Source organism: Heteronotia binoei, chromosome 12, assembly GCF_032191835.1.
Source record: "Heteronotia binoei isolate CCM8104 ecotype False Entrance Well chromosome 12, APGP_CSIRO_Hbin_v1, whole genome shotgun sequence".
In the NCBI taxonomy this organism is placed as follows: domain Eukaryota; kingdom Metazoa; phylum Chordata; class Lepidosauria; order Squamata; family Gekkonidae; genus Heteronotia; species Heteronotia binoei.
This window is the reverse complement of record NC_083234.1, coordinates 34,421,532-34,449,319: the sequence shown is the minus strand read 5'-3', so window position 1 is coordinate 34,449,319 and position 27,788 is coordinate 34,421,532. Positions and strand designations below refer to the sequence as shown.

At 46.2% G+C, this 27,788-nt stretch overlaps 1 protein-coding gene across 1 annotated transcript in view; it reads right to left on the bottom strand.

Moving 5' to 3' along the window:
* The window catches only part of ADGRA2 (adhesion G protein-coupled receptor A2), a 125,205-nt gene that overhangs the window by 70,854 nt on the left and 26,563 nt on the right, over positions 1-27,788 (bottom strand). Inside the window, exon 2 of the mRNA XM_060251882.1 lies at positions 15,725-15,796. Within this exon, the coding sequence (XP_060107865.1) occupies positions 15,725-15,796 (72 nt within the window). The remainder of the gene's footprint in view (positions 1-15,724; positions 15,797-27,788) is intronic.

Below are 27,788 nucleotides of genomic sequence, written 5' to 3'. Positions count from 1 at the left end.
TCCCATCTCCAATCCACCCGCCTTCTCTGATTGGAAGGATGGCAAGGGGCTACTCCATCTTGCACTCCCTGTTTGCAGCTGGATACAAGGCCTGACTAACAAGCTACAACAGGACGATACAGATTCTGCTCCAACAGAGGACTTCCTAAACAGTGCAGTGTTCAATGTTTCTAAAACTTGCCAAGTTGGAAATCTTCATGACCTTTTCTGGAAGTCTGTTCCAAAGGGGCATCATCACTGAAATGATCTGACTGAGATGCAGCAGATCTCATGGTCTTGGGCAGAGGAATTCTCTCCCCAGGGAGATCCATTTGTCCCCCAGTCCACCCCCATCCCCAATCATTGTCTTCCACCAGTGGATGAAGACTCTTCCATTTCATTTGGCACCCCCTCGCTGACCCTCCTTCTGGTTTGGTGTGTTTTGTGTTTGTTGCTTTCATTTTTTTATAGTATGTATTTATAATAGCATGTTTTCATGGTTTTGATTGCTCATCTCCTTGGGGATTCTTAAGTTGGCGGCAAGGCAGCACTGCAATGCTTTAAATAAGTAATACAAAACAGAATAATAGAATCATAAAGTTGGAAGGGACCTCCAGGGTCATCTAGTCCAACTCACTGCATGATGCAGGAAATTCACAAATACCACACACACACCCAAAATTCACAAGATCCGCATTGCTGTCAGATGGCCATCCAGCCGCTGTTCAAAAACCTCCAAAGGAGAGCCCACCACCTTCCAAGGAAGCCTGTTCTGCTGAGGAACTGCTCTAACTGTCAGGATGTTCTTCCTCATGTTGAGCCAGAAACTCTTTTGACTTAATTTCAATTTGTTGGTTCTGGGCCTACCTTCTGGGGCCACAGAAAACAATTCCACACCATCCTCTATATGACAGCCCTTCAAGTACTTGAAGATGGTGATCATATCACCTCTTAGCCGCCTCCTCTCCAGGCTAAACATGCCTAACTCCTTCAACCTTTCCTCATAGGACTTGGTCTCCAGACCCCTCACCATCTTTGTTGCCCTCCTCTGGATCTGTTCCAGCTTGTCTATATCTTTCTTAAAATGTGGTGCTCAAAACTGAACACAATACTCCAGGTGAGGTCTTATCAGAGAGAGTAAAATGATCCCATCTCTTCATGTGAATTGGACACTATACAGACAAGGAACTGCTGAGAATGCTACTGCAGCAGCAAGTTCATATGTGATGATCTTGGGGAGAGACTTGAGACTCAGTGGAAGAGCATCCATTGTGTATGCAGAAGTCTCCTGGCATGCCAAAGTACTGGGAACAACTCTGTGTGAGTCTGTAAAACAGCACTGGTGACAGTATTGAGATGACAATACTGAGAGTGAGGGATCACTGCTCTGAACTTCATATAAGAAAGACACCTTCCCTGTTTCTATATACTATACATCAAAGGTCCTCAATGTGGTGCTCATGGGCATCAGGGCACCTACAGACACCTTCCCTGGCATCCGCAAAATGTTTTTAGAAAGTGGATGGGGCCAGATCAGGCTCTTGCCAAGCGAGGCTTCTAACTGACCACTGGAGATGTGATGGGCTTGTGCAGATTTTTTAAAATGTTGCTTTAGCAGCACCTAATGCCACAGCATAAGCATCTACAATATGTGACTGAAGGTAAGCTGTGGTAGCCATTTTATAACTGGTTCCACCTATTGTGGCAGCCATTTTGTGGCTGCGCCCACCAGACTATGTCAGAATTCCAAAGGTGCCCACAGGCTCAAAAAGACTGGGAACCTCTGCTCTACCTTTCGGGTGTTCAATTGCGACCTCACAACTGCCTCTCTAGAAATCTCCTTTTCCCTCTATGCAAGTATCAGAAAACTCAATTATCACTCATTTTTTCCAGTGATAAAAACAACAACAGCATTTTCTCCTATACACATCTTAATTCAATTAAACGTTTGCAAATCTCAAATCGCTGAATGTTTAGCTTATTGATTGCAGATTTTTTTTTTTAAGTAGTTAGTTCTGTGCTGTAATTCTGTCTGGAAACTGCTCCAGGTGGTCCCACACAAGCATTTTTTCCCATGCATTTTAAAATGCGCCAATTAACTTCCTTACCACACGCTCTGAGGGCCAGCTCTACTCAGCCCTTTGCCAGCTCAGCACTAGGTACGCACACAGGGTAATTATTCTGTATCCCACATGGCAAGAGCCTTCCAGCCACTGCAAGCGCTGAGCCAAGAAACGAGGACCACACGACGCCAAGTCTCCACTTCATCCCAACCCAAAGGACTTGTTGATCTTGGCCTTTGGAGTGTGTATCTTCGCTCTATTCTCTTCCATAGCAGCAGGTGGCCAAACTCCATGGGATGTTTGTACTTTAAAAAAAAAAATCTCTCCAGGGAAAAAAAACAGCTTCGCCTTGATGGACTCATGAGGTTCTCAAAATGAGCCACAGTTTGCTCTTGCCAGGGCACTTCATGTGCACATGCGCATAAACACACACCCGGTCTCCAAGGTTGAAATACATCATGTTTCACTTGGAGCTGAATTGACTGATCATGAGAAAACCAAATATACTGTGGACCAAGCCTACAGAGAGCCATGAGCTCACTACAATGCAAACAAAATCCGGCATAGGAAACAGATGCTCAGATGAGTGGTTCTCAGGGACTCCACCCACGGAACCTTAGAAACGCACTGCTGGATCAGACAGCTGCAAGAGGGGATTGGATAAGCATATGGAGCAGAGGTCCATCAGTGGCTATTAGCCACAGCGTATTGTTGGAACTGGGGCAGTGATGCTCTGTATTCTTGGTGCTTGGGGTGGGGTGGGAACAGTGGCTTCTAGTGTCCTGGCCCCACTGGTGGACCTCCTGATAGCACTTCACTTTTTTGGTCACTGTGTGACATAGCGTGTTGGACAGGATAGGCCACTGACCTGATCCAACATGGCTTCTCTTATGGTCTTATGTTCTTAACCAGGGGTCTGTCTAGGCCAGCGTTCTGCACCCCACAGCAGTCAGCCTGTTACCATTGGGAAACCCACAAGCAAGGCAGCAACTGTGTCCCTGTGCTGGATCTGCCCCTTGACTCTTGCCCCTTGCCAGGACGTGAATTTGCCCCAGTTATGCCCATGATGTTTAAACCCTGCTGGCTGCCATGTAAATTACAAACTACCTTTCAACTTTAATTTTTTTTCCTGTATTAAAACAAACACAGCCGATGCAGGGAGGCTGTGACTCAGCGGCAGAATGCCTGTTTTGAATGCATAAGGTCTCCAGTTCAATCCCCAGAATCTCCACTATGAAGGTCAGACAGTAGGTGATGTGAAAGTTCTCTGCCTGAGAACCTGTAGAGCTGCTGCCAACTAAACAAGACAGTTCTGAGAAAAAGGAACCAGCAGTTGATCTGCCTTGGTATGAGGCAGTTTGATATATATTCAAGGCCAATGTCAATTTTAACATTTAGGCCAGATTTGCACAGGAGACATTAGTCCTTCAGAAGCCAATTGGACCTAGCCAGCATTTTCAGGTATTATCTGAAACAAAGTGTCAGCGAGTGACACTCTTAATATTGGCATGTCACATTCCCATGATTTAAGTCCCATAGCTGCACTGTGTACCAGTCAGGGGCATAGCAGGGCAAAGCATCAGCTTTGTATGCTCAAGGTTTCATGTTTGGTTCCCTGCATGGATTAGGTAAGAGGTCACCTGAAAGACCTTCACCAGAGACCCTGGAGAACCCCTGGCTCATCAGAATAGACAAAACTGATCTCCGATAAAGCAATGGCTTGATTCTGTATAAAGCTATTTTGTGTGTCTTATATTTAGTTTTGAAAAATCCACCCTACTCCTTTTTTTTTGAGGGGATCTCCCCTTTAGACAAGGAAGGCTAGGAAACTGGTGAGCATTAGTGCCTTTAGTTTTGGACAAGGACTGAGCTTGAAAGCTTCACTGTGGAGCAGACAGGTTGCAAATTCCAAGCCACTTCCCATTCCATCAGATAGGTGGCTTAGTCAGACAGAAGGGGCTGAAAGCACAATCTGTCTCTGTGTGTGTGACCCTCTCTCTCACGCACAGCATGAGTCCTTTCCACTGCTCTGCTGGGAGGCGTGACAAGGACCCGCAAAATGCCAGACTCAGCCCCTGAAGGAGAATTCTCGCCCCTCCTTGGGTCAGGGGTTCAAGCCCAGCTGAGGTTCACGGCGATGGAGGTGCTGTTCCCATCCGCCTGTCATTTGTCAAGTCAGAGTGCAGCAAGCTACAGGACACCAGCCTGTCAAGGATACAAAAGCCATCATCTCAATTGGTGCTAATGGACCCTCTTCCCTGGTGCCATCAGCAGAGAGGCCAAGTGATGGATGAATAAGCCACAGAGAAACAAATTCTCCCTGTCCCTCAAGGCTGAGGCTATAAAACTGAGAAGAAATTATTTGCTATTTTGCCACTTCTGCTTCTGAAAAACACCACAAATGTCTCTAAAACGTCAATATTACAGAGATGGGACTGCGGCTCAGTGGGAGAGCACACGGTTTTTCTATGTCTGCATGTTTGTATGTTCCAAAGTTCAATCCCTGGCACTCCCAGTTCAAAAGTCAGCATGTAGCAGGTGCTGGAAAATACCCCTCTCTACTTAAGATTCTGGAAAGCTGCCAGACAGAGTAGACCGCAATAAGCTTGATGGAACATTTATCTAGATAATTATAATCTGACCTGCTGGGGAAACCCACATATTCTTTATATGTCGTGTATATGTCAGTTTCTGTGATGGGCCAAAAAGGGCCCCCCTCCCAGCATTTCAGTGCAGAAAATGGTGGGGGGAACTTGAAGCCCTTTCTCCATGTATTCTGCAGTCCCGATTTGAACTGGGCAAGAATGGAGGCGAGAATGCAGGCAAGAATGGAGGAGAACCCTCAATACTGATCTGACTGTTCCTCTATTGCTCCAGAATTTCACTGGACTCTACATTGCATTCCTCTCTAATTCCAGTGTAATTTAGGTGGTTTTGAAAACTAATTACTGATATGACACAGGCTAATTTTTCCGCTATTAGAAGGGGAAGCAGTTTCTACCAGTTCCCTCCTCCTGTTGCAGAATTCCCCATGTCATTCCTCAGGACACCCATGTCCTAAGAACAACATTTCATGGAGATCATTGGGAGGAAGGGAAGGCAGGAAATGGAACCCAAAGCAGTTTACATCATTATTCTCCCTGCCTCAAGTTTATGCTCATAACAATTCTGCAAGGTAGGTTAGACTGACCCAACATCACCCTATAAGCTTTCATGGAGATTTGAATTTGGCCTTCCCAGGTTCTACTGCAATACTCCAACCACTATGCCACACCATGGTTTCTGCTCCACACACAATCCCTGCTTCGATATAAGGATACTCCATGGGACAATGTGGACAAGGCTGCATGGCCCCAAGGTAGAGCACATGCCTTGCATAAAGAGGTTCCCAGGCTCAGTCTCTGATGTCTCCAACCAAAAGCTCTCAAGCGGCTTGTGGTCAGATCTGCTGTCAGTCAGAATAGACAATATAGGCACAATAGTCTGATTCAGGATAAGGCAGCTTCATATTCAATTGTGTTGATGATTGCATCAACATTCTTTATGCATGCTGTTCGATCAACAAACAAGAGGATCAACAAACATCAGTAAAACACCACACAGGTTTGGTTAATGTAGCATTTCCTCAATGCACATCTGCACGTTATTAACACAAGGGGGTGTAAGACATAGCACGGGATCCAGACTGAATTTCCTATCAGCAGAGTAGAAATTTCCTGCCTTCCCTTCCTCCCAGTGATCTCCATGAAATGTTGTTCTTAGGACATGGGTGTCCTGAGGAATGACATGGGGAATTCTGCAACAGGAGGAGGGAACTGGTAGAAACTGCTTCCCCTTCTGTTAGCGGAAAAATTAGCTCGTGTCATATCAGTAATTAGTTTTCGAAACCACCTAAATTACATTGGAATTATAGAGGAATGCAATGTAGAGTCCAGTGAAATTCTGGAACAACAGAGGAACAGTCAGATCAGTATTGAGGGTTCTCCTCCATTCTTGCCTGCATAGTGCCCAATTCAAATCGGGACTGCAGAATACATGGAGAAAGGGCTTCAAGTTCCCCCCACCATTTTCTGCACTGAAATGTTGGGAGGGGGGCCCTTTTTGGCCCATCACAGAAACTGACATATACATGACATATAAAGAATATGCGGGTTTCCCAGCAGGTCAAATAGCACCCCCCAGGCCACATATCCTACCCCCCCAGAAGTAGCCACTGAAGAGGGCCCCAGTTGGATCAGGACAATAGGAAAATGCTTTCAGAACTGTATTCTCTACCCCTCCCCCCCATGTGGTTTTAATAATTTCAGAAGGCCCTTCCAGGTGCCTATCTATTCTTGCAGTGGAGCAAACACCAACTCTGGAGAGCCATTTCAGGCTAAGAAAATAACATGGAGGGAAGGAGTAGGTGAAATCCCTCTTGCATTTGATCTGACTTGAATTGACATATATGAGTCAATAAAGGCATGTCCCAAAACATGTACAGAATGCGCTTCCTCCCTTCCTCTACTCAGTAACCACAACCAGGCCCACAAATTGGAGATCAATTGATTTAAAACATATCCTGTGCCCTGACCTGGATAGTCCAGGGTAGCTCGATCTCATCAGAATCTAAGCAGGACCAGCCTTGGTCAGTACATAAGAACATAAGAGAAGCCATGTTGGGTCAGGCCAGTGGCCCATCCAGTCCAACACTCTGGGTCACACAGTGGCCAAAAAAACCAGATGCCATCAGGAAGTTCATCAATGGGACCAGGACACTAGAAGCCCGCCCACTGTGCCCCCTTCCAGCACCAAGAATACAAAGCATCATTGCCCCAGACAGAGAGTTCCAACAATACACTGTGGCTAATAGCCACTGATGGACCTCTGCTCCATCAGTGTTTTGATGGGAGACCACCAAGGAAGTTGAGATGCAGAGGCAGGCAATGGCAAAACACCTCTGAGTGTCTCTTGCCTTGCATTATGGCAACCACGGGGATGCCACAAATCAGCTGTGAATTGACAGCAAAAAAGAAAATCAAGCAAATCCTGCACTCTCAACCCCCCTGAGTTGATGTGATGGCTTGCTGTCACAACGCATACAAACCCATATGGAAAACCACCTGAGTAAAAATCCTCTGTTAAAAATCTGGGCAAAACAAAGCACTTTAGCCTGATGTCTAAAACTAGCCAAACGAGGAGACAGGCAAACCACAAACCTCTCTCTTGTAGCTCAGCAGCTGGGGATACACAGAAAGAAGCCTTTCCAGAAGTTCTTAATTGTCTGGGAGGAACATATGTGAGAAGGCAATTCTTTATGTTGTCTGGCCCCACTCTGTTTGGATTAAGAGGGATAACTTCAATAATTAGAACTGATGGAGTTCTGGGTTGTCTGGATCCCTCCGCCTCCCGGCTTCTGAAACCTTTCAGACATGAGGGAATTCATTGGGCTCACAGCAGACGGCTTGGCTAGAGCCAGGCTTCAACCCAGAAGTCTCTTTCAGTGCCCAGGTTACAGTCCTGGACCCTGTGAAATAACTTCCCATCTCCCAGGACTGAACATTTGTACTGACAAGAGATTCTGGTGTTTAAATGCTGGTAATCTCTGGCTGAAATCAAGCCCTGTTTCTGGGAAGTCCCTGAGACCCAGCATGCCTCTCTTGGTCTTGACAAAAATCAACTAACCCCCGCATGCTTATCTCTCTGTAGCTCAAAAGGCGAGGAAACAATCCCAGCTCTTGTCTTGCACAATCACCCCCTAGAGCAGCATAGCACGTTGCTGTTGGGAGTGTACGAGTCGCAATCCAGAGCAGAGGGCGCTAGGGCGGGCACGGCTCCCTCTGACTGACAGCTCTGGTCTCCCAGCGTAATTTGAACATTCCAGAGTTGACCGTGGGGTTAATGCTGCCTTGTGCGCCCTGGGATCAGGACTGGCTGTTTGTTCAGGACTCCTCGAAAAATGAGACTTTAAAGAGATTTTCAGCACCCCGGGGTCCAAACCAATTAGACACAGTTTTCCAGTCAAAAGTGGGAGGAGGAAACCAGAAAGGGGGAAAAGATGGCTTAGAAGTCAAGTTCAAGGGTTGCCTAGCAAACATGAAGCTTGGTGGGGGGAGGAAGGGGCTAAGTAGAAGTGGGAATTTCTGCCGTGGAGAGGGAAAAAAGGTGTCCAGGAGCACAGATTTGCTAGGCTTTCTCCTAGGAAACCCTGGGCAGACAGCTCTCCAGAGGGAGCGACTAAGAACGGCAACCCAGCTGCTGCCTGCCCCTTGGGTGAGCCGTAATCCTTTGCCATTAATGAGAGCTTTGTGCCAGGATGAAGGGGTGGGGATGACCCCAAACTTCAAAAATAAAGAGGGGAAAGAGAATCAAACAAATAGGCATTAAAGCAACAGCATCCATTAGGCGGTCAAGGAAACCACCAGGCCCTCAAATCTTTGCAGTGCCAAAAGAGCAATCTAAGGGGCAGGCCCAGACCGCTCTCGTTTCAGGGATCTGGACCCTGTTTTGCCCAGGTCAGGGAAGCACAGCAAAGGGACAAGCCATGTAGAAGGCATCAAATGCCTATGTTCCTGTTTGGGAAATATAATCACACTGTTTGCAAAGGCAAACCCCAATGTTGTGTCAGCTGTCGACAGGATTGCTTCCCCATCCCACATGCTAATGGGGCTCCAAAGAGATGTGTGGGAATGTGGCTGGACAAGCAACTCCTGGTCATGTAGACAGACGAGTCTTAGGATGCTGTCTCAATGTATGTGTCCCCGAACTGCCATCCTTTTCCAATTAAGGGGAAGCCACTGATGGCCCCTGGAGCCAAAGATCCCCCAAATCTGAACTTTGCTCTGCAACTTCTTCTCCAATACCCATGGCTCAGCTTGCAAAGAAGGGGATTGCAGAGGAGCTGGAAATACTCAGAATTTTGGTGGCTGCCACTTTGTCTCTGGGCACCATTCAGAATGCTGGGTTTGTCCTCTGAACCCCTAAATGGCTTGACTACCTGAAGGCTCTCTATTCCCATAGGAGCCTGTCTAGTTGTTTGTTGGAGGCCAGACTCTGAAAGCCCTCATCTTTGGAGATGAGATGTGTAGCTATCAAAGACAGGGCCTTTCAGAAGTTGGCACCCTTGGGCACTTTATCTTTCTACAGTCAAACTCCTGGTTTGTAGGCAAGAAGCCATCCATAGCTCATTGCAGCCACATACATGGGGCTTAACTGGGATGGCTTAAGTCTTGCATTAGATTGCTGCGTACAAGGAAAGGAGAGGAAGAGAATACAGGCCTTTGAGAATCCCCTCCACCAGTTTGTCCAGTGGCAAACTACAGGTTGTTTTGTATTGAACAAGGAAGTCTTCAGTTCCTGAGCTATGTAAAAAAGGGAAGGAATGCATGGACCCAAGGGTTATCAAGAATAATTCCCATAATGACAAAGTATAGTGTATTCTTATGTCTGAATGCACCTTTGCATTGAGACTTTATCCACAGAAGACAAGAGTGACTGAGAAGAGACTTCTTTTTGCCTTGTGACTGGGTGTGTGACCTTTACCCTTCCTGGTTTTGTCTTCTTTTAAGAAAAGAAAAAGAGGATGAACAGCTTTATTACTGTCAATGTCAGCAAAAAGTGTCCTCCCTTCTCTCCTCCACCTGACTTGCATGACCTGGAGAATATACTGCTGTTTTTAATGAGAGACATACTCAAAAGAATTACACTAAGTGACCATTGGAACACAATGAATTTCCAAGTGGCCCCTAGAATGGGTGGGGAGTCATTTCAAAGGGCAGTGCCTTCCTATTCAGCCAACTGGGGATGCTCTCTAAAAACCACAGCATGAGCAACCAATCCGTCTTGTATGAGTGAATTCTAGTTGCCATTCAGAAACACAGTGTATTCCTGCACTTCTTCATAAGGAACCATCGACCATTCATTTTTTTCACTTATCCCTTGAATGGTGTGATCGAATGAATGGGGACTTGTGGGACCATCACACAAAGGATAAAATGTGATTAGGCACATTATTTACTAGTTCTCCGGAGAAGGCCTTGGTGTAAGAAAGTGTGTGGTATGCCTATGTCTTGGGTATGACCAACAAAACCATAGCCCCAAACATTTAAGTGTGCTTGGTGGATTCCAGATTTTATTTTTAAAAATATGTTTGTACACCACTGACTGAGTCTCCCTAAAGGCCATCAAAGAGCCTTGGCTCCATGTCCGAGGCCCACCCCAGCCCACAGAAGCAGCACCTCCCAGCCTCATTCAATGCATCGTCTCACATTTGCTGGTGGAATGCGAGAGCTTTGCCTAAGCTCAGCATCTTGGAACAAACCCTCTTCAGTGTGCCAGCCCCTTTCCCCCCGAACGTACATACCTACCGATCAAATCCATATGGGGACATAAATCTCCCCTTATGAAAGCCCGGAGCTATAGAGATGCCTTTCATGAAGAGATAAGAACGTTGACTTTGTTTGAGGGGTACAATGTTGCTTTTCATGCCAGGCCCCATAGATTGGCCTTCCCATAATGCTCCTTGCTCCCACCGGTTTCCTTGCCAGAAGGACAGTGTCGGTATCTTCTTTCAAGGCTGGGCCATTACTGTCCTGCCCATGGGGCGCTTGATTAATTCTGCACATCACAAGGCCCAGTCAGATAATTAATGTGGGGCGGCGAATGCTTGGGGCAGGAGCAGGATTGCGGCAAACAGGTCTTGCCCCAACCACTGTGCATTCATTTGAAGGCCACAATGGAACTTAAACCCATATGAGCGGGTCTTTTCCTTCATGAGCCTTGCACAGAGAAAGCCCTTAGAACATAGCTCACATGGACTGTACTCAAATGCATGGAGGTTGGGAAAGATAAATGGCCACACACTGACAGAACCCTGAAATGGGCTTCGGTTCACTTATGTATTTAAAACATCTATTAGCTGCCTTCTTCCTTGTGGAACTCGGCAGTTTACAGGATAAATAAAACCGTTATAAAAACACAGTAAAAACAACAATTATAGAACCCATAAAAGGCACAATTTAAAATTTTTTATTAGGACCAGTGTTCCCTCTAAGTTGACTTAGCATGAGCTAGCTCATAGACTTTTAGCCTCCAGCTCACACATTTTTGTCTTAGCTCGGGAAGGATGACCCCAGAGCACATTAATTCATGTTGTAACTCACAACGTTAATGCCAGTAGCTCACAAAGTAGAATTTTTGCTCACAGGACTCTGCAGCTTAGAGGGAACGTTGATTAGGACTGCCAATAATAAAAGCAAAATCAATCCATTGCAGTCCTAAATAAAACTGCCTCCTGAAGATGGACAATGTAAGAGCCAGGCACACCTCCCTGGGACAGTTGTTCCAAAACTGTGGGGCTGCCACAGAAAAGGCCCTGTCTCATGTACCCACCAAATATGCCTTTAATTGTTGAGACACAGGAGGGCATCTCCTTGAGATCTTAATTCCTGGGCAGAAACATGCATGACGATTCTTCCGATACCCCAGTCCAAGTCATGTAGCACTTAAAAAGACAAAAACACCCTGAATTGGGTTCAGGAACAGAATAGGAGCCAGCAAACCTGCTATTTGTCTGCACTAGCCAAGGTTTAGGTTTTTGACCTGGCTGTTGTTGGAATTCTGCTTCTGTAAATTTTAGATTTTGCTTTTGACTGTTTTAGTTAGTTTTTTATATTCATGTCAATTTTATTGATGTGACCCACCCTGAGTCTACTTTTGGGAAGGGCAGGATAGAAATCTAAAATAATCAATCAAGCAGGGACATGTTTGCAGTTGCTGGCCCCAACCAACAGTCTAGCTGCAGCATTCTGCACTAGCTGCAGTTTCTGAACACTCTTCAAGGGTAGCCTCAAGTACAGAGCATTGCAGTAGTCCAGTGTAGATGTCAAATTCGTCCTGATAATGTAGGATAAAAACAGCATGGCTGACAGTGACAATTCAATAGCTAATTTTATCACAGGTCCTTTACATGCATACAGTGCAACCCTAAGAGGATTTACACCTTTCTAAGATCACGGACACTCAGGGAAAGGTCCCCTGTGCAAGCACCAGTCGTTTCCAACTCTGGGGTGACGCTGCTTTCACAACGTTTTCACTGCAGACTTTTTATGGGGTGGTTTGCCATTGCCTTCCCCAGTCATCTACACTTTCCCCCCAGCAAGCTGGGTACTCATTTTACCGACCTCGGAAGGATGGAAGACTGAGTCAACCTTGAGCTGGCTACCTGAAAACCCAGCTTCCGCCGGGGATCGAACTCAGGTCATGAGCAGAGCTTAGGACTCTCCTTTTAAAAAGTAAAGGTAGTCCCCTGTACAAGCACCAGTCATTTCTGACTCTGGTGTGCTGTCACGTCACGATGATTTTCATGGCAGACATTTTAAGGGGTGGTTTGCCATTGCCTTCCCCAGTCATCTACACTTATCCCCAGCAAGCTGGGTACTCATTTTACTGACCTCGGAAGGATGGAAGACTGAGTCAACCTTGAACCAGCTACCTGAACCCAGCTTCCACTGGGATTGAACTCAGCTTGTGAGCAGAGAGCTTGGACTGCAGTACTGCAGCTTTACCTCTCTGCGCCATAGGGCTCCTCAACTCTCCTTAGATTTGCACTGTTAACATAATAATGTAAGATCAAGATGGGTAAGTCAGTCTGCAGCAGTAGAAAAGACCAAGAGTCCACTAACACATTAAAAACTAACAAAATTTGTGGCTAGGGTTTGAGCTTTCGTGAGTCACACTGCTCACTTCTTCAAATACACAGTATGTTGGTGTTCCAACCCATTAGGGGCCTAATGAATATCAATTAAAGCCATTATCAGTAGTATTTACATGCAATTGTGATCTATGATTGGTCACATGACCATAATAAAGAATGGCCAACTGACTTATCAGCAGCAACTGGGAAAAAACCAAGTTAAAAAGCATCAGACCCAGTACTTTTCTCCCTTTCTCACAATATGAGAACTCGTGGACATTCAATGAAATTGCTGAGCAGTCAGGTTAGAACTAATAAAAGGTGTTTCTTCACCCAAAGGGTGATTAACACATGGAATGCACTGCCACAGGAGATGGTGGCGGCTACAAGCATAGACAGCTTCAAGAGGGGACTGGATAAACATATGGATCAGAGGTCCATCATTAGCTATTAGCCACAGCATATTGTTAGAGCTTTCTGTCTGGGGCAGTGATGCTCTGTATTCTTGGTGCTTGGGGGGGACGCAGTGGGAGGGCTTCTAGTGTCCTGGCCCCATTGATGGACCTCCTGATGGCACCTGGTTTTCTTGGCCACTGTGTGACACAGAGTGTTGGACTGGATGGGCCATTGGCATGATCCAACATGGCTTCTTTTATGTCCTTATGTTCTTAATCTACTCATCTACACAGTTCAGAAAGCAGACACTGATACACTTTACGAAACTATAGTGATATGTCATACACAGTCTTACACCATTGCAATTCAATCCGTCTCCACAAACTTTCTCCTCCACTTTCAGACAGCCACTGCAAAGCTGTCACAAAAGTACCATGGTTAGACAGTAACAATATAGTCTTCAGACTGATTAACAGCGTTGGAAAAGATGACATTCAGAACACTGCTGGGAGCTTCAGTTCTGTAGATCAGCCTCTCCTACATGACAAAAGGAACAGTGGATGTGTCTTAATGAGCACAAAGCTGTCCTTAATGGGCCTTAAGTGGTAGGAAATGGAGATCTTTTTGGCTAAGGGCAAAGCAGGGTTGGGGAGAGAACCACAGCTGTGAGTTCGCTGAAGCACCTTGAGAGTGCAGGACCTCTCTCTCTGTGATCTGATGTGGGGCAGAGAGGTTGCTGGCTTGGAAGAGCATTTCTTTGCCTCTACCTGTGTCATTCAATTGCACATAACACAAACACTGCAAACAAACAAACAAACCCATAAGTCTCCAGTGCTCTCTCCTCAAAAGGGAAGCAGCCCAGGTATAATGCTACACATGGAACTTCTCATTGCTTAAGGAGGTGGGGTTTGCTTAACAATGCATTTCCCCTTTGGTTCAGAATACAAAGAACAATACAATAGACAGCAGCACATCTCTTCTGACACAAGGGCACTTACTACAGCATCCTGCAAAAATGGAGAGGGCAGGACACCAAAAAAAGTCACATTAAAAGCATTAGTGAGTCAGCTCTTATGTGAAACCCTCAGACCCATCGGACAGCTTTCAATGATGGCCCACAAACGGTTGTTTCTATTCTGTGTTCACAGCAGGTAGATGCACACGCATCCATGTCCTTCACTATCTGACTGCATACGAGAATGAGCTATCATATCCTGCACCAAGGATGGCCATACTGTGGCTCGGGAGCCACACGTGGCTCGTTCACACATATTGTGTGGCTCTTGAAGCTCCCACTGCCCTGTTGGCCAGCTTGGAGAAGGCATCTGTCTCTTTAAATCACTTCTCCAAGCCAAGATTGCAGGTGGCTTGGAGAATGCATATAAAGTTGCTTTCTTTCCACCTCTACCTTCCTCCTACCATCTAACTGCCCCCTCCCTGCCTTCCTGCTTTCCTACCTTGTGGCTCTCAAACATCTGAGGTTCATGTCTTGCAGCTCTCAAACTTAAGATGTTTATTCTATGCGGCTCTTATGTTTAGCAAGTCCTGGGGTAGGACTTCTGTGCAGCCTAACATACATTACAAGAAAAGTAGGATCCACTGAAGTCAGTGCCATTTTGTAGAATTCAAGTTCCCACACATCCCTGTGTTAAATTACCCAGATTTACAACCATTCCAGAATCAACCTTTCACCTGTAAACAAATCTTGGTGATTTCACAAAGCCCTGTTCTCTAGCCCATGTTGCCCTTTATTGCATCACAATGCAGCCCTTTTCCTGAATACCCATTTTCTACACAACAGGATGAAGATTTTTGTGACTATTCTTCCTCGGCTATGTCAGGTTGGGTGGGTGAGAAAGAGGGGGAAAGTCCCTCTTTCTTGGCACTTACCCACCTGACTCAGCTATTAAGGAGAAACTGAGCGGAGTGTCATCCAGGTTTATGACAGCCTAGTGTGGGAGGCTGGCTGAGAGAGTGAGTGACTGTCTCAAAGCCACCCAGAGACCTTCATGGTACAGGAGATACCTCTGAACATGGGTCTCCCCAGTCCCAGACAGAAGCTCTAACCACTACACCACACCCCCATCAAAGAATACAGAACATAACCCTCTATGTTGAAGGAACACAAAGCAAATTCAACCAGTTCTTGTGGCCCCTTCTTACATGCCCAGTGAAATGCTGTTCACCACTTGGGGATCAGGCAGCAATTTTTCTCCAGGCCAATCTGGCCAGGGATCCTGGAGAGGGTGTTTTTTTGCCATCTTCTGAGGTTGGATCAGGGATCACTGGGGGAGGGGTGTAGGGGGGAGGTACTTGTGAATTTTCTGCATTGGGCAGGGGGGTTGGACTAGATGACCCTGGAGGTCCCTTCCAACTCTATGATTCTTTGCAATGGTGTCTGAAATCAGACACTCTTTCATCAGCTTCACTGAGAATCGAAGAATTTAAATGTTTCCCTTTTCTCCTCTCCAGTTCTTGCAGCGGCAATTAAATGCCTTTACCTCCCCCCACCCCAGACTTCAGTTTTGCTTTGGCTGCATTTTGTTAACTCCCTGGTTGTTCATTAAAAGCCTCAGAACTGCCCAGAACCAACAATGGCACGATTGGCACTTACAGCTTCTCCAGAGCACGCAGTCCAAAGAAAGAGCCATTCTTCAAGGCTGCTATCTTGTTGTTGCTCAAAAGCCTAGAGGGAGAGATGGACACAGAGAGAAAGAGAGTTATTCAGCTGGCTTTTAACCAAGCAATCAGGACTTAAATGACCTGTGAGGGCCAGGTGTGTGGTCCACAATACCAGATTCATTAGCCACAGCCAGGCTATGGTGGAGAGGGGCCGAGCAGGGAATGATATAAAGACAGCAGAATGAATGTACAGAATCATAATTGAGATGAAGATGCTTTCTCCACCCACGTACAAAGAGTCATCAGTCATCACATCTATAATCCAATCTGCAAAGTGATTCCATCTCTGAATGTCTTTGCTTCCCTATCACAGGAGAAGCTGTAGCTCAGCAGCGGAGCACCAGCTTGGCATGCAGTAAGTCCCTGGTTCTTCCTGTGAAGAAGAGCGCAGGTGGAAAGCCTTGGAATGACACCTGGGTGAGATAACTGGAGAGCAGCTGCCAGTCATGAGGCTCAATGTTAGGCCAATGGCTTTGTGATGCAGCTTCACATAGACACCTTTTACAGCCAGGGAATTGAGGCTGGCCCATGGCTGATGAAAAATCTACGGTAGATGTGAAAACTCCAGGTTCAAGCCACACAGTATATTAAATGGAGTCCACTACCGTAACCTATATATTCCGAAGAGGGTGTAACAGAACCAATTATGTTAGTCTGTTGTTACAAAAATAAACAGGAGTTTTGCAGCATATTGATGTTTCTCTGGACTAGAATCCACTGGCCAGGTGTGTGAGAAGGGTCCTAACTTTACAGACACACCCAGGTGTTTTATATACACGCACAAAAAAGTAAACAGAAGGATCTCCTGCTTTAGTCCATGATTGTGTACAAGCAAGTAAAATTGTTCCGGTCTCTCAAGTGACACAAGACTAGTACTTTTAGCACCTAACCATGTATCCCACCCACCACTTTCACCAAATGCACTGCTATAATAAACACCACTATCTCTGGAGAATGTTTATGAGGTTTGGGTTTGTTTGTTTTTTATAATTCATAGCAACATGCAAACTTGGAAAATCAGGACAAAACAGATTGACACAGTAAACACTGTGCTTAAAGAATGTACAATTACATCTCAATAACCAGTCACAATAAAAATGGGTTCTTTAGATATTTCACATATTTTCATAGCTGCAGCTCCTTCCAACTGTCTTTGCAGGTAATTATTTCTATGTCACAGCTCTGAAAGTGGATGCACATTTGTGTTCATAACGAAAAGGAGCAGCCAGCCAGTCCAATGTGCCTTGAGAGAATATAGTAACACAGACAATAAACATGGATTCAGATGTGCACCTCTAACAGCATTTCATACAGGAGGCTACTTCTGTGCATGGATCTCACTTGCTGATTGAGGCACTTATATGTTTATATACAAGCTAGGGATATGTGAACACTCGCAGGTGGCATCTCATCCCCCCCCCCCCATCCTCCCCATTCACTTCATCAGGCTAATTATGCTCTCTGGCAGTCCCATAGCCTCTCCCCTTTCCCTGCTTTCTTTTCTTCTACCCACCCACATCCCTTTATCTGACCACCCCATTCTTCAGCTTTCTCTTTTTTCCTCCATGTGGCAGCTCTTCCCCTTTTCTCCTCTCTTACTCGACTAACTACCTCTTCCTGTTCGTTTCGTTTCCCTCCCTCCCTCCCTCCCTCCCTTCCTTCCTTCCTTCCTCTTATTCCATCTCTCTCCCCTCACCCTTCAACTGAAAGGAACCAAGACTTGGAGGGCTCGGCAGTATTGTTATGTTTGCACAGCAACCCTCAAAATGGCCAACAAGATCTCAACACATTATCTTGTGAGATTTCAGTGGGCATTCATCTCTTAAACCCAAAAGAAATTGCTTCTTAAATCAAAAGAAATGACTCCAAATATTTTAGAATTTTCTGCAAACCTGGGGTTTCCCTCAGGTTTGCAGGAAAATCCCCCTCCCCTGTCCATCCCTCACTTCACTGTGTGGATTTTTTAATCCACTCTCTAGACTAGAGCCAAGTTCGGAACAGCCTTGTTTCAGCCATAGCTTTCGCAGGAGTTGTCCCTGAAAGGGCAGCTTCTGTGAGAGCTCTCTCAGGCCCACCCACCTCACAGGGTGTCTGTTGTGGGGGAAGAAGATAAAGGAGATTGTAAACTGCTCTGATTCAGAAAGAAGGGCAGAGTATAAATCTATTCTTCTTCTTAATTATGATGGTTGTTTTGATTACCTGTTTTTCAGACAATTGTCTCCCCAATTGGAATGTGTCAATCAAAAGTCAGAGCTCTCTGCTTACAGACTAAAAACTCAAGACACACAAAGGAAAGGGGTCTGGGAGGGAAAGCCAATGGTTTAACAGTTGAGATTGGGTTGATCATCCCTCACAGTGATGTTGTTTGAATCAAAGAGGTGCAGTGCAGCAACAGACACCACTTTTCTTCCCCCCTCCCCTGTCCATAGCCTCGGGTAGTTTCTGTTTACTATTCAGCAGTGCTTCTGAGATCTGAGGAGATCCGGTCATGCCATGCCACCTTCCCTCCCATAGTCACAGCTCAATCAGAATAAGAGAAAAATCACCAGTCTCCGTCTGAGAGATTTTCTTTCTCCTGCAGGCAGGCAGTTCAAGTGTCCCCAGCCAAGTCAGGACTTCCGCAGCTCCAGGCCTGAGGGTCTTTCAAGCATCTTTATCCCAAAGTAAACAGTTGTAGTTGACCACAAAAGGGGCCTTCTCTTCAGCTCAACCCAACAAGCAGGAAGCCAGCTGTGCTGAAAAGAGGGGGGAGAAAGAAGGAGCCCCCAACCCATTCTCCTAGCTGCCCATTAAAGCTTTTTTAATGAGCAATTAGCGCTCACAGACACAGCGTTCTGCCAGGAGGGCCACCAAGAAGCCCCAAAGCCTTTAACAGCTCCTCCTCAGAAGCCACTTGCGACTTCGGCCTTTCAAAGAAAAGCACTCAAGGGGCCCTTTAGCAGCCATGGCTGTGATGCAACTCTGTCTATCAGGCCCCTGGGTTACTCTGCAGAGAGAGCAAAATGCCTGGGGCGGTCTCAAAGAAAGAAGGGCAGCTCCCCTCAACTCACAGCATAGCCGACATCTGAGATCATATGGGAAGGTTTGCAATGAAATGAGGGCTTCCTTTTGTTGTTGTTGTTGTTGTTCAGTCGCACAGTCGAGTCCGACTCTTTGTGACCCCATGGACAAAGTCACGCCAGGCCCTCCCGTCTTCCACCATCCTCCGAAATCTGCTCAAATTTGTGTTTGTTACATCAGTAATGCTGTCCAGCCATCTCATTTTTTGCCGTCCCCTTCTTTTTTTTTGCCTTCTGTCTTTCCTAGCATCAGGATCTTCCCCAGTGAGTGCTCCCTTCTCATTTGGTAGCCAAAGTATTTGAGCTTCAGCTTCAGCATCTGACCTTCCAGGGAACAGTCAGGGTTGATTTCCCTTAGGACTGACTGATTTGATCTTCTTGAAGCCCAAGGGACTCTCAAGATTCTTCTCCAGCATCTGAGATCCAAGATCACTGCAGATGGTGACTGTAGCCATGAAATTAAAAGACATTTGCTCCTTGGGAGGACAGCTATGGTGATTTTGGGCAGTATAATAAAAAGATACATCACCCTGCCAACAAAAGTCCGTAAAGTCAAAGCGATGGTATTTTCAGTAGTAATGTATGGCTGTGAGAGCTGGAGCTTCCTGATGGCAGTAAAAAAGTAGCATGTGATCGGGTTGCCAGGTCCGACTCAAGAAATATCTGGGGACTTTGGGGGTGGAGCCAGGAGACTTTGGGGGTGGAGCTGGGAGCAAAGATGTGTCAAGCATGATTGAACTCTGAAGGGAGTTCTGCCAGTCACATTTAAACAGACCACATGCCTTTTAAATGCCTTCCCTCCATTTGGAAATAATGAAGGATAGGGGCACCTTCTTTGGGGGCTCATCTAATTGGACCCCGTGGTCCAATCTTTTTGAAACTTGGAGGGTGTTTTGAGAAAAGTCATTGGATGCTATGCTGCAAATTTGGTGCCTCTACTTAAAAAAACAGCCCCCCCCCATAACCACAGATCAATTCTCCATTATACCCTGTGGGAATTGCTCTCCATAGGGAATAATGGAATGCCCAGCAGACATTTCCCCCCCCCCCTTTCTGATGACTCTGAAGCAGGGGGAGGTCCTCCAAACCGGGGGGATTCCCTGCCCCTACCTGGGGATTGGCATCCCTAGTGTTGCCTATGCTGACAAGACAATCCAGTTGCAAACACTTGCTATAATGCAATGATAGTGCAATACCCAGTAATCTGTGGATGCAGCCCTAGCTTGGTTTATGCATCTTGTTCTTAAGATGCATGCAACCACCAATAATATTACTTTTTCTTGACTATTTATAATATTTATATACCAAACACAGCTAGCACTCAAGGCAGGTAACAATAGACACAGGACAGAAATTACAATCTATTACAATAATTAAAACACATCATTAAAATGAATTATAAAAAACCAGTGAGCCAGAACCAGCTCTATACACTCTCTGAAATAGTTCTGACATTAGATCTGCAAAAATATAATGAATGCAACTCATCTACGCTTACAAATGCATAAGTGCTGGTTGCAGGTTTTTATCAGCCTATGGGCACGTAATCCCTGGTAGTTCCAGTTAACTATCTCAGGCAGCAGATGTTGGGAAAAGCCCTTCTCTACCCTCCAAAGCAGTCATTGTCTCCAGTGGACCTGATCTCTGTAGTCTAGAGATCTGTTGTTATTCTAGGAGATCTTGAGTCCCCGCCTGGGAATTGGCAACCCTAGCAAAAGCACACCTAAATACATGTTACAGGTAGGGAGAGACAATACCATGTCAGATGGCAGACCAACTGTACAACCTGTTACAACTGTAGAAGGTCCAGCCAGCTGTTTATTAGATATTGCAATGGTCCCTGAATACAATGGCACAATTTATAGATACTACTATGCATTATACCTTCTAAGGTAAGCACTCTCCCTCCCACCCACTAGCATTGCCAGCTCCAACTTCGAAAACTACCTGGAGATTTTGGGAGCCTGAGGAGGGCAGAGTTCAATGGGGAGAAGAGGGACTTCCGTGGGGTATAACACCACAGAGTCCATCTTCCAAAGCAGCCATTTTCAGCAGGTGAACTGATCTCTGTGGCCTGGAAATCAATTGTAATAGGGGGGATCTGCAGCCACCACCTGGAGATTGGCAACTCTACCTCCCATGCACACACACACACAAGGACAACCACTAACAATCCACAGTTTTGTGGGGGGAGGGGGAAGAAATCAGCATGCAGGGAGTGGAGGCTTCTGAAAGCAATAATAGCACTGCGCAATGGGTTTAAGTAGCCCAGTTGTTCTGATCTCCCTAGCCTTAAAAAAGGCTGCCTGGTTCAGAAAAAGTTGCCTCTTCAGAGTTGCTTGTGCTGTTGCATCAGCTCCCCGGCATGTGCAGCTTGAAAAGAGGCCTGTAGAAAATCAAATGATAAGCACAGTGGAGCTCTGTTGCCTAAACAGATGGATTTGCTGGAATTCCTTTTTGTGTTCCTCTTTCTCCTTGCTGTCAGCCTGGCCGGCTTGCCAAGAGGAGATGGTGAGATGTGGCAGGGCCAGGTTGTAGAAGAGTGGGAGCTGGGCAGGGTGGTCATAGTCAATTCTTCAAGGGGGGGCTTCTTTGCATATCATGCAAATCAAGCCTGTTGCAGTGTCTAAGAAGAAGACCATAGATTTATATCCCACCCTTCTCTCTGAATAAAAGTCTCAGGGCAGCTCACGCTCTCTTCTTTCTACACAATAGATATCCTATGTGGGTGGGGCTGAGAGAGCTCTCACAGAAGGCTGCCCTTTCAAGGACAACTGTGGCGAGAGCTATGGCTGATCCAAGGTCATTCCAGCAGCTGCAAGTGGAGGAGTGGGGAATCAAACCCGGTTCTCTCAGATAAGTGCAGGCGTGTGTGAGGGGGAGCAGTACTGGAAATGACGTTACAGACACTATCCAATAGGTACTACTGATATTCTATACAATAGCAAGTGGTATTCTAACAGGAATCACCCCAATTTCTCCTGTCAGCAAACAGTGACATTTCAGTGCTGGCATCTGAAGGCATCAAAACAAATGACCAGCAGCTGGGTATTGATTACACAAGCACACCCCAAAATCCCATTTGCTAGCAGCAGCCCTGGAAGTATCACTAGAGAAAGACATTAAAATAAAGGGAAACAAACTATTTCTGAAGCAAATCAAAAAATGGGCAAAGATATTCTGAAGGACAATTCAAAGTGTTGGTTGTTATCTTTAAGACCCTAAATGGTTTGAGGATGAGGCAGTCATACTGTCCAGTTCCCCAGTTAAGATTTTCCTCATGAGCTCTGCTTTCTGTGACTCCTGTCTCAGAGCTGAGACAGGTGGTGACCCCTAGGGCCTTTTCAGTGGTGGTCCCTCATTTTTTGAATGTCCTCCCCCTTGAGGCTGGCCTGGACTCTACCTTGCTTTCCATCAGGCACCAGACCAAACCATTTCTTTTTAAGCTAATCTTTAACTGCAGGGTTCCAATTTTTTAGCTGCTTTATGGTCCATTCCTAGACTAAAAACCATTCTATGAATATTATTTTAGACTTACAATGTTTGCTTTATGTTGTTTTTACAATCTTGCTTGTTTTTTTTTTAGTTGGGAGCTGCCTCAAGCACGTCTCAGGAGAGGGTGGGGGGCATATAGGTTTTCCAAACAAATTAATGCTCTGCCTTGCTTGCTTAAATTGCAAAGGAATCTTCAGTGGATGGAGAGGAATTCCATGGATAAAGAGTCATATTGCCAAGCAGGGCTACAATCACCTAACAGCCAAGTCAGCAGAGTCCTTCTTTGGTCACTGAGCAAGAAGGGTCATGGATAGGCTGCAGCTGCTCATGAACGCAAAAAACCCAGAGCCATTTTGATGGGTCTGCAGAGAGGTGGCCTCCTGGATCTCCAGTCTGCAGCTTATCCATACAGGCGTGGGAGGATGGCTTCACCAGGAGGAGGCTTTGCTCAGTCTTCAGACAACTGAGGTCCATCCAACTTTCTGCCGCAAAATCCAGACTGCCTCCCTAAAAGGCAAGGAGACAGCAGGCTGAGATGCAATCAGCATCCTGTCTGATCTGGAGCCAGCGGCCAGGAGAAAAAATCCATGTCTTGATGGCCTGGAAAATAGATCCTTGACCATCTCTTCTTCCCAGTGCTACACCAGTACAGATTTGTAGTTCAGGTCTGCAGTGCAGCTCTGCATGCTTCCACATATGCCTCTCTGTCTTTCTGTCTGTCAGGATAATCAGCCCAGGGACAAACCTTTAGGCCTGGGAAGGGTAACCTCCTGAAGAACTATTTATTCCAGCTGTTTTCTAGATTGGTTGAGGCTCCAAGCTTCCCTGAGTCTACATTCAGACTTCAGGAATGAACTAGTAGTGTGTGACAGGCACAAGCCAGGTCAGTTGCTGGGAGAGGGGCTATGGCTCAGTGGAAGGGCTTCTGTTTCGCATGCAGAAGGACCCAGGTTCAATCCCCAGCATCTCCAGTTAAAAGGATCAGGTTGTAGGAGATGTGAAAGACCTGCGACCCTGGAGAGCCACTGCCCGTCTGAGCAGACAGTATTGATGAGGATGGCCCGATGGTCTGATTCAGTATAAACTGATACTAACCCCTCCCCACACACACACACACACACACCAGTAACTGGGATTCTTAACTGAGATGAGACTGTGGTTTACATCCCAGATGTGTAGCTGAACTAAAAAAAAAAAACACCTGCCCAAGGAAGGGAAAATATGGATTATGCAGGAACACACAAATCTGCCCTTATCTGAATCAGCCCACTGGTCAATGGAGGGCAGAATTCTCTACTCTGATTTGCAGCTGCTCCCTGGGGTCTCAAGCAGAGGCCCTTCACACTGCCTACTACCTGATCTTCTCAACTGGAGACGCCACCAGGGATTACCGCCTGCCCCTGAACTACAGCCCATCCCCCTAAAAACGCCTCAGGACTGCAGAAAGGCATATTCCTCCACCACATCATTTCCCCAACTGAAAACGTACCTTCTTAAGCTGCTTTTAGCTCCAGTAGGGGGAAAGACAGATACCCTTCTTCCTTCCAGAGGCATTTCTGTTTGGAAAAACAGACCAGGATGGAAAAGAGGTAACCCCTTCCCTTCTCTAGTGCCATAACCCTACCTGTATCACACATACCTAATGCATGCATGCGGGTGCACACACACATATTGCTGGATTTTGTAGCACAGTTGCAAAACGGGGGATGCGAACACAGATCCCCAGTAGCAGATGTGAGTTATGCATGTCAATCAAGCCTGTAGGGATGACCTGGAACAGTCCTGTGGAACTGGGGCAGACTGGGGCATCTCCTCCCTGGTCCCCTACTCCCAGAACCCCACCAACATGCTCACTCTTTCTTTGGCCATCCATAAACCCACCCAAGCAATGTTCAGGAGGTCGAAGAGTCAAGTAGGGAGAGAGGCACAGATAACAGGAGAGATGGTTCTATTACAACCGGCAGGTAGTTCAAGGGAGGCAGGGGATACAAAGAGCTTCAGAGCAAGAGGAGCCTGCACAAAATCATCCTCTTTGCGCCTGTCTGTTTTTAGTATCTGCCAAAGGGGGGTGGGGCAGCTGAGTGTGCCTGAAACCCTCTGGATTTTGGCTCATTTGTTTAAAAGGGAAACTATGTTAATGAAAAAAACATGGATGAGAAAAAAGATAGCAGGGGTGGAGGGGGTGGGGGAGAGAATGTTTCTTTTCCAAGGCGCCTAAACAATTAAGAGGCCCCCAAGTCCCACTTTCAACAGAGCCTCTGACACATCAGGGAGATGTTGCCAGAACGCAAGAGAAGACCAGGAAGAGGAGGGGGTAGGGTCTCAAACCAAGGAAAGGCCTGACGCAAGAAATCCTACCTGCCTCTTGGGTAAGCTCCCAAAGCAGAGAGAGAGAAGTGGCTGCAGCTATCCTGCTCTGCTGCTCCCCGAGTCTTTTCACATGTTTGTAGAAGGGGGATGCAAAGGGCAAGCAGGACAGCAAGCACAGTAGCTACATCCATGCATATGTGCAACTGCCCTTCTACTGAGCCAGACCACTGCTCTATCCAGCCTGGGAGTGTCTGACAGCAGCCCTCAAGGTTCTCAGTAAGAGATCCTTCCACATTCTATTATATGAGTCAGATCCAAACTGGATGTTAAGCATAACCAAGTGATCGCCATGGGGACTTGCAACAGGACAGCAATTGCGAGTTCCTTGCCAGAACACAGTTATGGAGCACTGCAGAGGCCCAGTTCGGATCAGAATCATAGCACAGGGAAGGAGGGACTTCAGCCCTGCCCTGGTACCATTTCCCAATCTGAAATAGCTTGGGGGAGACACCGGTAGCAATTAATCAGTGTCTGTCACATTTGCAGAGGCACTCTTCAGAGGCATCAGAGCAGATCTGCAGCCACTGAAGGTTGCCCTATAGATGCAGAGCGCCAAAATCTGCCCTGAGGAATTGCCACTTGGCAGGCAGACTTCCGGCATGTGCCAGGGCAAAAACACTCATCATGAACAGAGAGAGCCTCCCCTGTTCCTCACCCTCAAATCAGGCCTTGGTTTCTGCAAGCTGATTGTTAGGAACACAAGATCTTACCATCAGGCCTTCATCATCCACACACGAAGCTAAAGCACCTCTTTGGGGACTAGGCCTTGACTAAACTAACCTCCCACTTGCTCCACTCAGCCTGTTTCCTGTTATTGATGCTCTTCTTTTTGTAATCCATACTTCCTGAAGAGCTTTTCTGCCAGGTGAGTGGTTTAGAACTGGACCTGATAGTAGGAAAGGAGGGCGAGAGGTCTTTACAGGGGCCACGCTTGCCTTTAGCAGTCGGTCTGGCTCTAGGGCAGATAGAGACTGGGTTGCCAGAATGGGACTGGATTTGAGGGGGGGGGATCCAAAAATGTGATAAACATATAGATGAAGGAAAGATTTTATAAGTTTCAGTTAAAAGGGAACCTAAGCTTCTTGAGATTGACACTGATCAGACACTGCAGAATCTTGGCATGGACAACCTCCAAAAGAAGATACAATACATATACCCTGGAATTGTCTATAAATCACACCTCCCTGGAAAAACATTTGTTAGAACAGATTAAAGATGTTAGTGGGTATGAAATACCAGGGACACCTAAAGTGCTTCTGTTGAAATTTTTTTTAAAGTCTGGAACTGATGAGATAAAGTCAGTTACGTCTTTTCTGATGGCATCAAGAACACATACAGCCAGCATCTGGAAACCAAAGACTCCCTCATCAATAATGGACTGACATAAAAGGGTCTGAAACTCCAGCACTTGTGACTAAAATGCCTTCTTACAAGATGCAGGGTTTGTTCAAATCAAGCAAATCAACAGATTTGTTCAAAGTTGGAGTCTGTTTACAAAGCACTGGTATACAAAATTTTCTCATTCTATAAAAATGTGTGCGCTGTTTTCTACCATGTAGAAAGTAACTTTTAAAAAGGAAAGGCTGCTTTCTCCTCATCTGTGTCTCTATATCCATGGAAAGGATATGAATTGAGTGGATTGAGTTTCTTGCAGCTGTGAAAGATACAGGAGCCTCCCCACCCACCACCAAGCACAGCAGCCCTACAGACAACCTTGAAAGGCATATCAACTGCAAAAAGAGGCAAGGGAAGGGAAATGATGCTGGCACTCACAGAGGCCTAAGAACACAAGAAGAACCTTGCTGGATCAGCCAAAGAATTCATCTGGTCCAGCATCCTTCTCTTGCTAACAATGGCCAATCAAGTGCACCCAAGAAGGGCTACAGCAAGGCCCAGAGGCCATAGTCTGTTATTGCCCCCCCCCCATGCTACACTGCCTCTGAGAAATGGAGGTTCCATTCAGCCATCAATTCATTAGGGCCACCCTAATCTCCTCTCAATGCCATCTGTGCTAGCAGCCAGCCTCCTATCCTGTGACAGGGAGTTTCAAAGGTTAAACATACCTTGCACAAAGTGCCACCTTCTTTTAACCATCCTGAATCTACTACCCACCAGCCAGCTTCACTGGTTCTAAGGTTTCAGGACGCAGAGAGAAAAGTTCTCTCTCTCCAGCTGCACCCTACAGCCTAACATTTTATAAACTTTTATCATGCTTCCCCGTAATCATATTTCCCCCAAAACTGAACAGCCCCAGTCTTCTTATTCCACCATTTCTGTATCTACTGCTGGTAGAAAAATGCTGAACTAGATTGGCCCTTTGGTCCAATTCAGCCAGAATCCTCTTGATGTTATTCACTGTGGTTCTCCCTACATGCCCAAGACACACAGAGCATCAAGTTTTGAAAATAGCACATCGCTTGTTGGGAATGGAGACCGTTTTGGATGCGGTGGAAACAGATGCCCACTAATTCTGGGGTGAAGTGATTAGGCGTGCTAAGAATAAATAGACCGAAATACCCAAACCAACAAGGCCACAAGGAAAAGCCTGCTGTGATTTTCTCCCAAGGATCCTTGTTTTACCAAGACAGGGCAGGATCACTAGCAAAGAAGCTCTGTGTAGTCCCAGGGCCTTTCCAAAAGATCCCCCCTCCCCCTTTTTATCACAAAACAATTCTCTGTAATTACTTAGCATTTTCAGGACGTCCAGATGTCTTTCCTCAAGGTAGCACTTCTGCAGTTGGGAGGTCTCTTTTCTAAGCACTGAAATTACAACACTGTAGGGAAAATGTAATCCCTGTCCTTCTTCCAAGCTAGCCTTTCAGCATCAGCCATGTGCAGGAGGCATTGCGCAGGGTCACTTAAGGAACAGTAGATTCCTCCAAAGAAAATACTTCTTGACAGAGCATGCAATTTATGGTACCCGTCATCCAATCAGATATGATTATGGGCTCCAGCTTTAAAAAGGACAGGCCTAAACAACAGTTTACAGTTTGAACAGCTAAATGGAACCTCCACCTTCAGAGGCAGTACATCTCTAACAGATGTTGGGAGGAAACAGCAGGAAAGGGTTAT